We start from the raw sequence: 13,902 nt of genomic DNA on the forward strand, positions 1-13,902 counted from the left end.
GCTTTCACACTACAAGAGCAGAGCTGAGCGAGGAACAGAGACTGGTCATCAAAGCCAGAAGCGGCAGCCACCTGGCCTTCATAGTTGCTGACCCTTCATCTCAAGGCCTAGTCACACTCTGCTCTCCTCCCCCATCTCTTCACCTGAAGTTGTAAAGAAACTTGAGCATCTGCCCAAGCGTGTCTCAGCAAGTAGAGGCAGGAACCGATGTGTAGAGATAGCTGGGAAGCCATAGGTTCACCTACATGGCCTGCTTTTATTTTAAAGTTCCATTTTAAAACAACACCAATGAGAGCTCCGCGAGAAACAGCCGAGTCTGTGCATCTTAAAAAGGGATGCTTGCTATGCATTATGGGTCTTTTCCGGCAACATCAAAGTTTACCGGTCTGGCCACTTTACCAACAAGCATGCTGCCTGGAAGGAATGGAAAGGGTCTGTCCTTGGTCCCTTACGCTGGCCTCAGTGGTGATGAAAGCAAAGAAAATGGCTTGGGGACAAAGGAAGGAGAGGTAGCTTCCGGGCCTGGAGTTTCTCAGGAGGCAGAGGACTCTGTGGGAATTCCCCAGAGGAAGTACAGAACAGTTGAGAGTTGTCACGCTACGACAGAGAACAGCCAATGAGAAATAGACCATGGCAGGAGGGGTCAAAGGTGAACAGAACCCAGTTTACAAAACCATTCAGGGAGAGCCCTGCCTTCAGAAACAGCATCAACCAAGGAAAGGGAAACTCCATCTTCTTCTCTCTCTCTCTCTCCCTCCCTCCCTCCCTCCCTTCTTCCCTCCCCCATCCCCCCCCCCCCACCTCTAAGGAGCCACTGCTTCAAGCACTCAGCCACCACGTGGCAGTGCTGGCTCTGCCCACTGAAGACTATTGACTTCAATCTCTGCCTTCATGGTTTCTTGACATGGGCTCTTATTGTTCCATTCTCAGCTGGGCCAGCAAAGAGCTCCACACCTATCTGCCTACCTCCAAACCTTCCCTCTCCCCCACTGCCCAAGGATCCCAACATGGGAACTGCATCTGTCACTCAACTACAAAGCCACCTGTAAGCACATTTCTCATAACGAAGTCCTAGTTCTTTAGTCTGGATTAAAGGCCCAGCCTGTGCATTTGGCTCAGTAGACGTCTCGTTAATCTTTGAACAGGGTGTGCTATGCTCTTACCCTGGAATGCCACCCATTTCTCTGGGTGATTTTGTGGAAATCCAGTGAAATAATCAAATACTACCCTACCCACCTTGAAAAAGTTTTGGGTCATGCTGGGCACAGGGACATATACCTGTAATTCCAGCTCTCAGAAGGCAGAGATCTCTGTGAGTTTGAGACCAGCCTGGTCTACATAGTGAGTTCCAAGACAGCCAGAGCTATAAAGTGAGACCCTGTCTCAAAAAACAAAACAAAAGACGGCAAACAAACACCCCCAAAACAGAAGCCACAGCTGTCTCTCAATACAGCATATGGTTGGATATCACTTACAGCATACTTATCACTCAGCAGTGGAGATTGTAAAATGTACAGAAATAACAGCAATTCATGCTGGGCTACAATAAACGCTGTGAGAGGAGAGGAACACTCTAGAAAAATGATGGAGTTGGCTACAGAGCAGGCTGACTCATACACTGGCTTGGCCGTGGGCACCTGCGAGGCCATGTGATAAATGTCTGTGGCTGGACGTAGTATCAGTGGGAGGAATGTTAGGAAGAATTAGAGATGTCTGCCCAGGGAGCTAAGACGGCTGGTGGGTCAATAACACCAGCGAAAGATCATGGCACAAATATTTATTAAGAAAATAGATATCTTTGAGGGGAAACAAGGACATAGTATCAAACATGAGGGGGGTGGGAGGTGTTGGGGGAGGGAGGGAAGGAGGGAGGGAGGGAGGGGGAGAGAGAGAGAGAGAGAGAGAGAGAGAAAACGCACTTTGTTGCAAGTCATGAATCAGAGGATGACTTTCTGACTCCTGAGTGTTAAAAGGCCAAGAGAACGCTCAAAATAAGGGACTAGAGAAGGCTTGAGTGGAAAAATAAAATCTTCAAAGAAAGAAACTGTAGAGTCCTGGTAGGCAAGAGGTGGAAAGCTGGGCGCTTTAAGTGGAGTACAAGGACCATGGTCTTCTTTCTCTTCAAATGTCATGTTGGGAGCTAAACTACTACTTATGTAAACAGCAAGGCAAGAAAAAACAAGCCAACAAAGCAAACAAAAGACAAGGCAAGCTCTCAGGCCCCTGGGGGTGGGGTGGGAGAATTCTATTGGTCCAGAGCATCTTTGTTTCTTTGAGAAATTTCTGCCCTGGAATTCCACAGCAGAACCCTGACCTCTGCTATTTTGCTTTGTTTTGATTTCCCAAGCTGTGCACTACCATGTTGCATAAGAAGGGGCTAGAATAAAGTCAAGGAATTCTACCTTTTGGTACCCAGAAAGATTTTTGTTAAAGTGTGTGTCTTCAGCACCCAGTTACCACTTATCTAATGCATCCGAGCACCATCCACAGCAATTTTGTCACTTGAAAAATATTTTTGTTACACAGACTTATTTTGTGAGCCTGCACACATGCGCATGAGTGGATGCTGGAACACAGCACGCAGAGTCACTTCTTCTTTCCACTGTGGGGGTACCAGGATGGCTCAAACTTAACCAGGCTTTGCAGCAAGACCCTTTACTTACTGAGCCATCTTGCTGGCCCAAGGCTTTCTTAAAAGTCATCACAGTAATTGGAAGAGAGACTGAGAGTGGACCTCTTGTCTTGGGTAAGATTCAACTATGATGGTATGACATCCATGAGCAGACTTAAGAAATCAAATATATTTCAAGGGCTTCTTGAAGCTCCAATGAGTCATACTCTCCTTTTCTTCCCCTTTTCCTGATTGCTATTGCTTTGTCTATGACAGAATACATTTTCTATTTTAGGACAGCCCCCTTCCCCCCTTTTCCTCCCTTTTTTTCCTCTCTATATTCCCCTTTACCTTGCAATATATGGACATACACTTTAATCCCCAGAAGGCTTAAATTCAGCCGACCCCAATTAAGAGAGTAGGGAGTGGTATTGATGGTAAAAAGCTGTGTAATTACGGACAAGAATGAAAGGTATCTTTAGAACAAAGAACTAGGCAGGAAGCCATTTATCTAGTGATAAAAATCTCACAACATCTACAATATAATTTTCACAGAAGACATTAACAGAAGGGCAAGGACATAGTATTACTGCTCTAGAGGCCCATTATGTTACTTTATATATGAGTATGTAATAAGTAATATATATTACATGCTCTAGTGGTCCATTAGGGCATTTACCTGAAATTTGAAGGTATATCTCAAGTCCAAAAGCTGACTGTATTCAGATGGAATTTTAACAGTATTTAAAACACACACACACACACACACACACACACACACACAAATAGAATGCAATAACATTTTTCAAAAAGTAAAGTAAATTGAGGGCTGGGTATGGTGGTGCATGCCTCTAATCCCAGGCCTTGGAGGCAGATCCTGGTCTATACAGCAATTCCAGATCAGCCAGGGCTACAGAGTGAGGAGGCCCTGTCTCAAAAAAGATGAGACACCAAACCAAAACAAACCCCACCCCCGCAACAGAACCCCAAATGTAATACTACTATAAAGTGAGATGCAATCTATAAACATCCTAATGTCTTCCTTCCACACCCCAGAAACCAGGTTGGTTTCTACTAACCTCAAGTGTGTCTACTCCCCTTGGAGACCCCTTCATTATAAGCTCTCATTTACAGGGCACGGCATTCACTTTTTCTATGCGACCGCCCAGATGTTTACTTCCCTGGGAACTGCAAACTGCACAGACGAGGGAAGGAGGCACGGAGCCAGACAGCGAGTCGCAGCAAGCCCTGCAAATGTTGCTAGAGGAGTAAGTCTAAGTCAAACATCAGCAGCTTTCCGGGCGATCCATCCCGGGCAAGTAATTATTCTTATCTCTGTTCTCCTCCACGAATCACTTCATCTCCTTACGTATGAAACCAAACCAAACCAAAGCCACCCCCCCCAGATTTAAATCTTAGTTTCTTAGGCCAGTGTTGATGGCAGCCTTCTCCTCCTTATCCTGTGTTGGTAGTCCTGCACGGTGCCTTGAGTTTCACACAGCCCCTTAGCTATGCTCCGTGTCAGCGGAAGCACCCGCCTGAGATGTGTAAGCCAAGCGAGGCCCACCAGGGAAAGTCCAGGATTTCGAGGAGAGGCAGGGACATAGATGGGGACAGAGGAGAGAAAAATATGCAGTCAGGGTATTTGTGCATCTTCTCATGCTGGAGCTGGCACGATACTTTCCACAAGTACACTGCCAGTCTATCTGCAGAAACAGGTATGCAAAGGTGGCGAACAGATGTGCAAGCACGTGCCTTGAAGGACCCCAGGCTTCCACATTTCCCACGTGCACAGCGAACATCCCTACTTCCTGACCCCTAAACTGCAGGAAGGAATGGGGTCATTCGAGTCAAATCTCTTGCCTCAAGGCTGTGCCCTGCACAGAGAGGTGCAGGGGGTGGGCGTGGGGTGGGGATGGAGATGGGGAGCTCCTACCAGTCTACTGTGTGATTGATAGAGTCCTGCCCCTTCTGTTTTCTACAATCTTGCTGAGCATCAGAGTCCTATGGGTGCTTCAGAAAGCCCAGACTCCTGGACTCCAACATTTGCAGACCTTCTGAAGCCAACCTCCCATAAGACACACCCTCCTGCCAGTGCAACGACCCCTCTGCATCATGCCTGCATGTCTATAGAGTGTGTGTACCCTTGGCGTACCGCTTTGTCCCTGACTCTTGTGTTTTCCCTCATGGCTGCCTAAACTGGGAGTAGGTTGGTGGGTATGAGTGAAGGTGACTGAGGGTGGGTGCGTGGGAGGTAGGGACGGGGCGCGGGGAGGGGGCAAGCTTGTTATCTATGGATCTGAGTGGCCTCTCTCATCAAGGATTTCTAGCCCAATGCATGAGAAGTACGGCCCAGTTCATCCCCAGGTTCCTCAGTGGTCTGCCGTGTTGCCGTTCACTTTATTCGAGTCTGTGTTCCCTACAGCTGTGAGTCTGGGCACTTTTCCTGATGCCTTGGGCTAGCTAGTGTTTCTATTCACATGTCACTTGTCCTTTACCAATTTCTATTGAGATGTTTAATCATTACGGTTGATTTGTTAAATATCAGGGCCTACCACAAAACAGAAACAGAAGGCACACGACCCAATTCCTTCTATGAAGCCAGTTACACTACATATTCTCCCCTTGGAGATGGAACAGTTGCTGTCTAATCAGGGCTTTCCCTGGTACTGTAATTTATTTCGTGTTGCTTTTGAGGCAGGTCTCATGTAGCCCAGGATAGCCTCAAATTCACTATATACCCCAGGATGACCTTGAACTTCTGACCTCAGTGCTGAGATTATAGGTGTGTGGCACAATGCCTGGTTTACGTGGTAGGCCAGCAATCTGCCAATGGAGCCACAGCCCCAGATTCCCGTTAAAGCTTTATTTAATGTTTCAGAGCTCAAAAATGAGATGCATGGTCTACAGACAGGCCAGAGCAGTTGTGAGGATCCCTTGCCTCATGCAGCTGATGGCACCTTGGGAGAAAGACCAAACATATCTGGGGCCAGCAGTTCACAGAGGATGAACATGGACAGCCAGGGTGAGCCGGGGGTGGGGGGTTGGGGGGTGGGGAGTGGGGGGTTGGGAGCGGTCAGTACAATGTAGTAGTTCCTCTGAGGAAGTCAGATTACAAGGTCTCGAAGATGAGCCCCAGTTGCAGACAGAGGTTTCCACAGACAGAAGAGCGGCTGCAAAGGTTCTGAGGCCGGAAAACAGGAAGCCACCATGCGGGGCTGTGCTGTGGTTAGGAAGCGGAGCAGTTGCTTAGAGTCAGTAGTGAGCTTGGTGCAAAGAGAGGTCTGAGAGGCAGGCAGAGGGCATGTGAAGGCTGGGGAAATTATTAGTTCAGTTTCCACTCTTGCTGAAAGCCAAAGGAAAGCCACCAAAAGCCACCATTCCGTGTAGAGAAAGGGTACAGCCACAGGGTTGTTTAACCTGCCCACCAACCCCGCGCCCCTGCCCCCGGGTCCTTCATGGTAGGCTTACCCACTTGCTTGGGTGGGGCCTCCTGAGAAAGCTGTCCTCTGATGGAAAAGCAACTTTCCCCTCTTCCCTCAAAGGTAGCAATGTCCCAGTAACTGATGAAGAATGCAGATGTTTGCTTTGCTTCTCAAGTCCCCGGGCTCGACAGAGGTAGGTCAGTTCCCAAAGCTTAACCGTGCTACCTAAGTTCAAGGCGCAGAGAGAGGAGTACTAGCTTCTGAACGGCAGAGAAAGAAGGTTGGTGCAAGAGCAGATAGAAATAGATCAGGAGCCCGTATTTTCTCCTTGTAGTAGGACACCTTCCTGTGTGTGCCGGTGTGACACAGCAGATTGACCCCTTGTGCAGAGAAGCGTTGTAAGCTACTCGGATGACCTGGTATGGTTCAAATTCAAAGATGGACTCTACCACTAATCTGCCTGCGTGGTTTCTTCCACATTCAAGCAGAAGTCTGGAAGTCTGAATTGAAACCCTGAGTTGTTTTCAAGCATCCTTAAGAAGCAGTAAGCGTGTCTTCGTGCACACGAAAGAGCGTTCTAGAGACTGATATATATGCACACAACCCCACAGCCTGTGGTTTCCAGTTTCAACTTTCTTAAATGAAACGCATCTCCCTTTCAGAAGTTTCCAGAATGTGCTGAGAAAGATATAAAAAAGGAAGGCGCCACATTCTTCTCTGATTCTGTCACTCACGTCTTCAGAAAGGCATCATCCTAGCGCTGGAAGCAGCCAGAGGCTCACTTACCGTGCCCCGGACAGCAGCTGAGCCTGTCCCCTCTTCATCATCCCTGGCTGCCTCCTGGTCTTCGTTGTCAGTCCAGGAGGATATGTCCTCCACTGAACTAGTCAGGTCAGGTAAGCTCTTCGATGTTAACTTCAGAAGGTCCTCCGCTGAGCTCTCCTAAGAGGATACACGAGAGGCCCAGGAATTACCCACCCGGGTACCAGCAGCAGCTGATGGAAATCAACCTGCTGAGGCCAGCCACAAGCTCTGACCCAGAGAGTGTGTGAAGTTTATGGTCCACACGTGTGGGGTCACTGTCAATGTCAGGTGTGGTAATACAATGTAAAGCCACAAGGAGCACCCAGGAGCCTGGCACACTTCCTAGAAAGGCCACTAGACACGGAGGCCAGGGATGGGATCTGGGCTGAAGAGTTGAGCTAAGGAAAGACTGTGATGTGTTCCCTTTATCTCCTCAGCCTAGCCACTTCCGTAGGGAGTAGAACGTTCCACGAGGCTTGAACCATCCAACTGCTTGACTGTCCGCAGAACACAGAAGCCAAAACCAACTCACAGGTTGTAACAGACCTTACAAACTTTTAGTGATCTGGCATCCAAAGTCAGCAGTGCTCGTTTGTTACCTGCTTGATGCCATTTTTAACCCCAAGGTATGTGAAAAACATTCACTCTAGGCAAGCAGTATATCAGTTGAGCTACACTCCAGGCCTAGGACAACCGTCTGTAACAGTAATTGTGAATATATTGCACTGTTTGTCTGTCTAAGGAAATAAGTTATTAGGCCACACATGAGTCCATTTCTCTTCGGTGTTGTCTACTCTGTTGGACCATCTGTAAGAAAGAATTTTTTTAAAAATAAAATGAAGGTTGTAACCAGTGAGTAAATTACAAAGTAGCCATGAGATAGAATATTCTATGGCACTGAGATGAACTTCTGGTGGGAAAGGGTCTCCCAGCCTGCTACTCGGAGAGCAGGCAGATCAGAAGCACGTGTGACAGCATGCTATCCTCCCATGTGGAATGATGACACACGTGCTCATGCATGACAAAGAGAGAAGTAGTCTCCCCACTGCTCCCTCTAGCCAGCCACACTGCTCAGGGGCTTAACTGCCTCCTTTAAGCTTTGTGACATCCTCAGAGGCACTTCCCAAGTCTCGAGTCTCGCTGTGCAGAAAGGGAACAGGGATTTAAACATGTAATGGCTTGCCCAGAACACACAGCTTTTCTCAGGGTGGAGCTGGTGTTTAAGTCCATGTGGGATGGCCTCCAAGACGTCCTCTGTCAATTTGTGTTTGACTCAAAGAAAACGAAAACATGGGTGCGGGCGTGCGCGCGCACACACACACACACACACACACACACACACAACATACACAGAGTAAAGGAGCATCGAAATCACCCTGGCTGTTCTAGCATGCCTTTTTTTCTTGCTGTGATTTAAAAAAAGGACTAAAAGCTTGCTGCAGTGCTATGTGCCTTCTATCCCAGCACTCAGGAGGATCTCTGCACGGATGAGGCTAGCCTGGTCTGCACAGTAAGTTCCAGGTCAGCCAGGGCTATCTAGAGAGAACCTGTTTCTAAAAGCAAGGCAAAACAACCAAACAGACAAGGACTAAACAAGCTGAGGAAGGAAATGTTTATTCCGCTCACACATCCTTATCACAGTCTATCAGGATGGAAACCAAGGCAGGGGGACCTGGAAGTAGGAACTGAAGCAGTGGCTATAGAGGAAGGCTGCTTCCTGGCTGTACTCTCCGTGGCCTGCTTGCTCAACTTGTTTTTATAGAACCGCAGTCCACCTGCTCAGGGGTGATATTACCAGTGTGTTGGGCACCTCCTAATCAATCAGGAAATGTCCCCACAGACTTGCCGGAAGCTCCCCTTCCCAAGAGAACCCTGACTTGCATCAGGTTGACAAAAAACTATCCAGCACACCGGCAGGTCGGCTTTCACAACACAGACACCCAAGCTCCTACTAGGATACAGGCTAACTGCCTGTTTCTGTGGAAGCATCCGGCATCCTCTCCATGAGGTGACTACACTTCCGGACAATGCCTTAAAGTTTTGTGACAAGTGTCCTAGATCTAGAATAGTAAGATTTTTACATTTTTATTATTCTTTATAGTTGGACGCTGGAAACCCTCCCATCCTTCAAACCCCAGGGATAAAGGCAAAACCAAGCCTATGGCTTTCCTACTCTGGTTAGATAAAGAGGAAGAATGGCTGGATGCCAGGAGAAACCTGCTGATGAATGCTCCTCTTCCTCTTGCATGGACGAGCACTCAGACAGTTGGGGACAAGGTTAGGAACCAGCAGCAGGCTGGATCGCTGGCTGCCTGAGTGTAAACAGGACACACAGCAGGAACTGAAAGGTGTTAGTTATCCTCTGAGATCTGGGGTGGGTGCCCAGGATCCTGTGGTGTGAGAACTGGTTCCCGGATGTTGCTCAGCCCTATAAGAACCCAGGGCCTCTGGGAGGAGCACACTATCTTTTTCTGACACCCTGCTCTGTTACACTTTACATGTTCTTTACCTCTAGGGCGGCTGGGAGAATGGCAGCAGCAGACATTTCGCAATCTATTGGACTTGGCAGAAAACCTGCTTTTGTCTACTGCCCCCAAGGAAGTTAAATAATCGCTGGGATTTAAATGGAAGTCTTTGAATAAGAACACACATCTGCCTCAAGGGATTGGTTTAGCATCTACTGAGATGATTCTAGTATCTGGCAACTGTTATATACTCTACCTCTTATCTTTTAAGGGGCCAGGTAGGTGGAGAGCCTGGCATTACTCGGAACCATCTTTGAGGTCCTGTGAGTGTACCTCATAGGGCAACAGCATAGCTCTGCAGAGCTAAGATGTGTGTGGCCTTGCACAGATTCTTCTGAGCAGCCAGTAGTGGCCCACGTCTCCACACATTTAGCATGGAGAAGGCATCCCCCTATTCCTCCTCCGAGTTTAGCAGGTTAAAGTGAGCTGTTTAGACCTGAGGCTGTGATGGCACATGCCATAATCCTGGGCAGAAACTGACACTTTGAGCTGCTCCCTGGATGGAGGTAGCTGTGCAAATGAAGTAGGCTGCCAACACAGGACTATGTGCAAGACCCAGGGATGCTGCCAAACTGCTGATCTGCTAGGCAAAGTGAAGAGGTGGTCTTTCTTCCCTTGAAGCATGTCCCCCCGTCCCTGAAAGGAATGATTAGCAGGGGGACAGAGAAGCTCCCAGGACCTCTATCCTTCTTTGTCCCTGTGGAGAGATGCAGATAGCCCTTTGGGTATAGAAGATTCAGGAGAAGTTCCCAGGGCCCACAAAACCTCTGTAGGGAGCAAAGGGCTACAGGAAGAGTGGGCTCAGATCTGCCTCAGGCGCTTACAACTTTCACCCAAGGCGTACCTTGGCAACCCTAATGTTCTCCTCAAAGGTTTGGGGTAAGAGGTAGGAAGAGAAACAGACTTTTTTTGTTTTGTTTTGTTTTGTTTTTCAAGACAGGGTTTCTCTTTATAGTCCAGGCTGGCCTCGAACTCAGAAATCCGCCTGCCTCTGCCTCCCAAGTGCTGGGATCAAAGGCTTGTGCCACCATGCCCGGCCTGAGGCAGATTTTTCAGATAGCTTGAAAAGGAATCCTAATCTGGTATTATATATAATTGTCTTTTGTTACCTGTGAGACACCAGAGCTTAAGATGCTTAAATCCTTCTTCCTACAACACGATATAATATTTGTATAAAACATATCTATCCCTTAAATAGTTCCCAGGTTGTCATACAATGTGAATGATCTATAAATAGCTGCTGGATTATTTAAGGAGCAACAAAGGGAGGGGGTTAGGGTCTGTGTTAAGTAAAAATACAATTGTTACTTTAAATACTTTCCATCTGGGGTTGGTTGAGCCTATGGATGGAGACTCATGGATATGGAGAACCAACTGCATTCCCCAAACTGGTGCTAGATCTTATAATCTAAAAAAGAAAAAAATACAGGAAAACCTACAGATGCCAAGGTTCAAAATAAAAAGCAGGAAGATGGAAAGGGAATTAGAAACAATGGCAGCAGACTCTATGCAGAGCTGAGCTGTGTGTGGCCTCACACAGATTCTCCCAGTCAGCCACTCAGCGGCAGAAAGAGCCATGTGGTTCTACCTTACTCACTCCTAAGTCACAGGACCTCTTTAATGGTCTCAACAGCATAACCAGAAGACCTAGCAGAAGGAGAGCAGTCATTGTCTCCTGGCCTCCTCAGAGCCGTGGCATCGGCAGCCTTTCTCTAGGAACTTTTGAATGCAGATCATAAGAGCCCATGACAGAGTCATTACATCAACACACACAGGTGAAAGAAACCCAGACTTGGGTTTCAGGATCCGGTGATAACAGTGAAGACCAGGAGGGAGATATGGCAGCAGAATGGGACAGAGGGTGGTGTGCCAAGCATTTGCTATCTGGCACTGTTGACAGCACCATGACCTCTGCAAGATGGCAGCCACTATGGATGCTCTGCCCACTGTCATATCTGCCGAGTTGGGGAGGAAGGGAAGGTGGAGGTGGTTGGACAAAGGAGGCATAGAGCTTCTTCCAGCTCTAACAACGTAGGGGTGATTAGACTAGGGACCAGGACTCTCCACAGACAGCCCTGAGACTTTTCTCATTCTGGCCTCAGAAGATGCATTCCTTACTGTGGTGGTTTGGATGTGAAGTGTCCACGCCCCCTCACCCCCAGCTATGCTGAAGGCCTGGTCCTTCGTACAATACTTGGAGGTGAGACTTAGGTAAGTGGTTGGTCCTGAGTGTTCTTATGTAACAGATGGATGGATCCATTAATGGATCCACAATTGGAGTACTGGGAAGTGGTAGAAACTGAAAGATGGGGCCTAGTTGGGCTAAGAGGGCCCCTGGGATATGTGTCTTTGAAGGGCCTCTTCATGTCTCAGTGTCTTTATTTCTTGACTGCACAGGGCACACAACTTTCCTTTGTCCACTATACTCTTTTGCCACAACGTTTCTGTATGGTCATAGGCCCAGTAAGGGATCCAGGGGGTCATACACTGAAGCCATGAGCCCTAATAACCTTTCTTCTTCTTTAAGTCACCTATCTCAGGCATTTCATCATAGTGACCAAAAAAAAAAAAAATTCCATGCAGCCTTCTTTTTCCTCCTATCATGTTTCTGCATCTCCTATTCTTTACCTTCTCCTTCATTCTGTTATAACTTTTCTAACAAGCATCTTTAATGACTTAATCAAGCACATTTCAGTCACATGTGCACATCTGTGGAATCACAGCTACCGCCCAAGATAAGCCGTAAGCATGCACATACCTGCTGGCATGGGAAGGGCTCCCGTCCGGACTCATACTACCATGATAAATACCAAGAATGACAGAAACTACCTACCTTGCTGGCCACCACCAGCTGTACCATCCCAGTGGCTGAGCGCAGAATAGCCACAGCTTCCTCATGGGAGAGCCCGACCAGTAAGTGACCATTGATCACCAGCAGTTCATCTCCTAAGGACAGCCTGCCATCCCTGAAGAAACGGAGATGGGAAAAAAGACCCCTGGTCAAGACATTCTGGGTTAGAGAAGTGCCGTCTTCTAGGAGCTAGGCAGAGTCATGAGACAGGACAGTTAGATAAGGTGGAAGAGGAAGGAAAGACAACCAAAGATGGTTTTGGGTGGGATTGCGTTAACGCTAGTATCCAGACTCATGGACTCTTTGACAGTCTCTGGGACTCTTGACAGTCACTTACCAATACACTCACTCTTAAGCTAAGCGTCTCTGACAACGAACGTCAATGACACTTCATCTGGATGACTATTGTGATAGAGCAACTAAGACCCTCAGGTTTTAGGAGACTCAAGTCAGTCGATCTTTCCCTAATCCTCCCTGTCATCAGCTCGGGGCTATTGCTAAGCTGAACACAGACAGTGCCAAGACACGTCAAACCCACCTGCGGCCCTTCACTGGTCTATTGTGTCTCCCTCCCCGCCCCATCAGACAGAAGCAGGATTCTTTCTGGGAAACTGGGGCTATGTGGTAAGTGTTGGTACCTCCGTACCCCACCACAGAGCTACAGGACCTTGAAGATAAAACTTTCCAAGGATTATTTCACTCTTGGGTCCCCCACAGAGGACAAACTAGCGAAGCAGAAGCAATCACAGCAATGAAGTGTTGAGCTTGCTATTGTTAAAGGTTTGAGATTTGATTCATTTCTGTGGTTGTAAAAACCTGGGCTTTTTTTTTTTCCATTTAAATTACGGCTGACTCTGAGCTCCTGTCTCACTGCTGGCAGGAGACTTTGCTGTTACTGGGACTGTCTCCTTAGGGCAGGTCACGGCCCTCAGTGCACACAACCCTCGAAACTGATTTCTGCAATGGATTCCGCTGAGCTGGCCAGGGTCTTGTCTTCCATAAACCAAAAGGCCCCTGACACTCAGACAGAAAATCTGGTGAAGCAGACCATGGCGCCTAGGGGTCTCCCTGTCTCTCAAGGCTTGCCATCACCATCCAGGTCCTACAGTGGAACCTGCGCATACCCAAATCTTCCCAGGTCCACATAGCTCTTTCTTCTGTGCTCCTCCCAATGAACCAACCAGCATCTCCCCTTCCATCTTTTTCTCCTTTCTGCCTTCAACAGCATCGTTCTCATTGTCTCCTTCTTCTAGGCTCACATGCTAGTCTTTCTTTAGAGTTTAGGCTATAAAAAAAAGATAAAAGGCACATGGGACTTCCAATAGCCTCTGCCTTCTATTTCCAAAAATCCCTACAGTAGAGAAACGCTAAGGGAGCTACCAGTTACTTAGCATGGTAAGAAAGTGGGGATGAGAAAGTCAGGAGGGAAGGGCACCCTGGAATCTAGGTGTATGGGTCGGAGCTGATCCTATGGGAGGAGGGAAGCCTGGCATAGACAAGGCAGTGGCCGTGGCTGGTGGGCTTACTTATTCCTAACACCACCAAGATGCCCCAGCCCATCCCTTCACTTATTCTACTCTCTAATTGCATTTCTCTCATCTCCTGGTATTAATTCAAACGCCCTGCTGGCGAGTCACAGACCACAGGGAAGAGAGACACACTGTTCCAGGCTAAAAGTGAGTGAGA

General features: G+C 47.9%; 1 protein-coding gene across 17 annotated transcripts in view; it reads right to left on the minus strand.

The window, feature by feature from the left end:
• Nucleotides 1–13,902, minus strand: part of Pdzd2 (PDZ domain containing 2) — a 380,258-nt gene that overhangs the window by 70,571 nt on the left and 295,785 nt on the right. For 13 of the 17 annotated variants that reach the window (XM_006520163.4, XM_017316735.2, NM_001081064.2 and 10 more), the window contains 2 exons: nucleotides 12,199–12,331; nucleotides 6,823–6,978 (listed from right to left, as the gene is read on the minus strand). The exons of 2 other annotated variants lie outside the window; for them this stretch is intronic. In XM_006520163.4, the coding sequence (XP_006520226.1) occupies nucleotides 6,823–6,978; nucleotides 12,199–12,331 (289 nt within the window). The remainder of the gene's footprint in view (nucleotides 1–6,822; nucleotides 6,979–12,198; nucleotides 12,332–13,902) is intronic. 2 more of the 17 variants (XM_006520165.4, XM_006520166.3) reach the window with 2 other exon arrangements.

This window comes from Mus musculus, chromosome 15 (genome assembly GCF_000001635.26).
Source record: "Mus musculus strain C57BL/6J chromosome 15, GRCm38.p6 C57BL/6J".
NCBI lineage: Eukaryota > Metazoa > Chordata > Mammalia > Rodentia > Muridae > Mus > Mus musculus.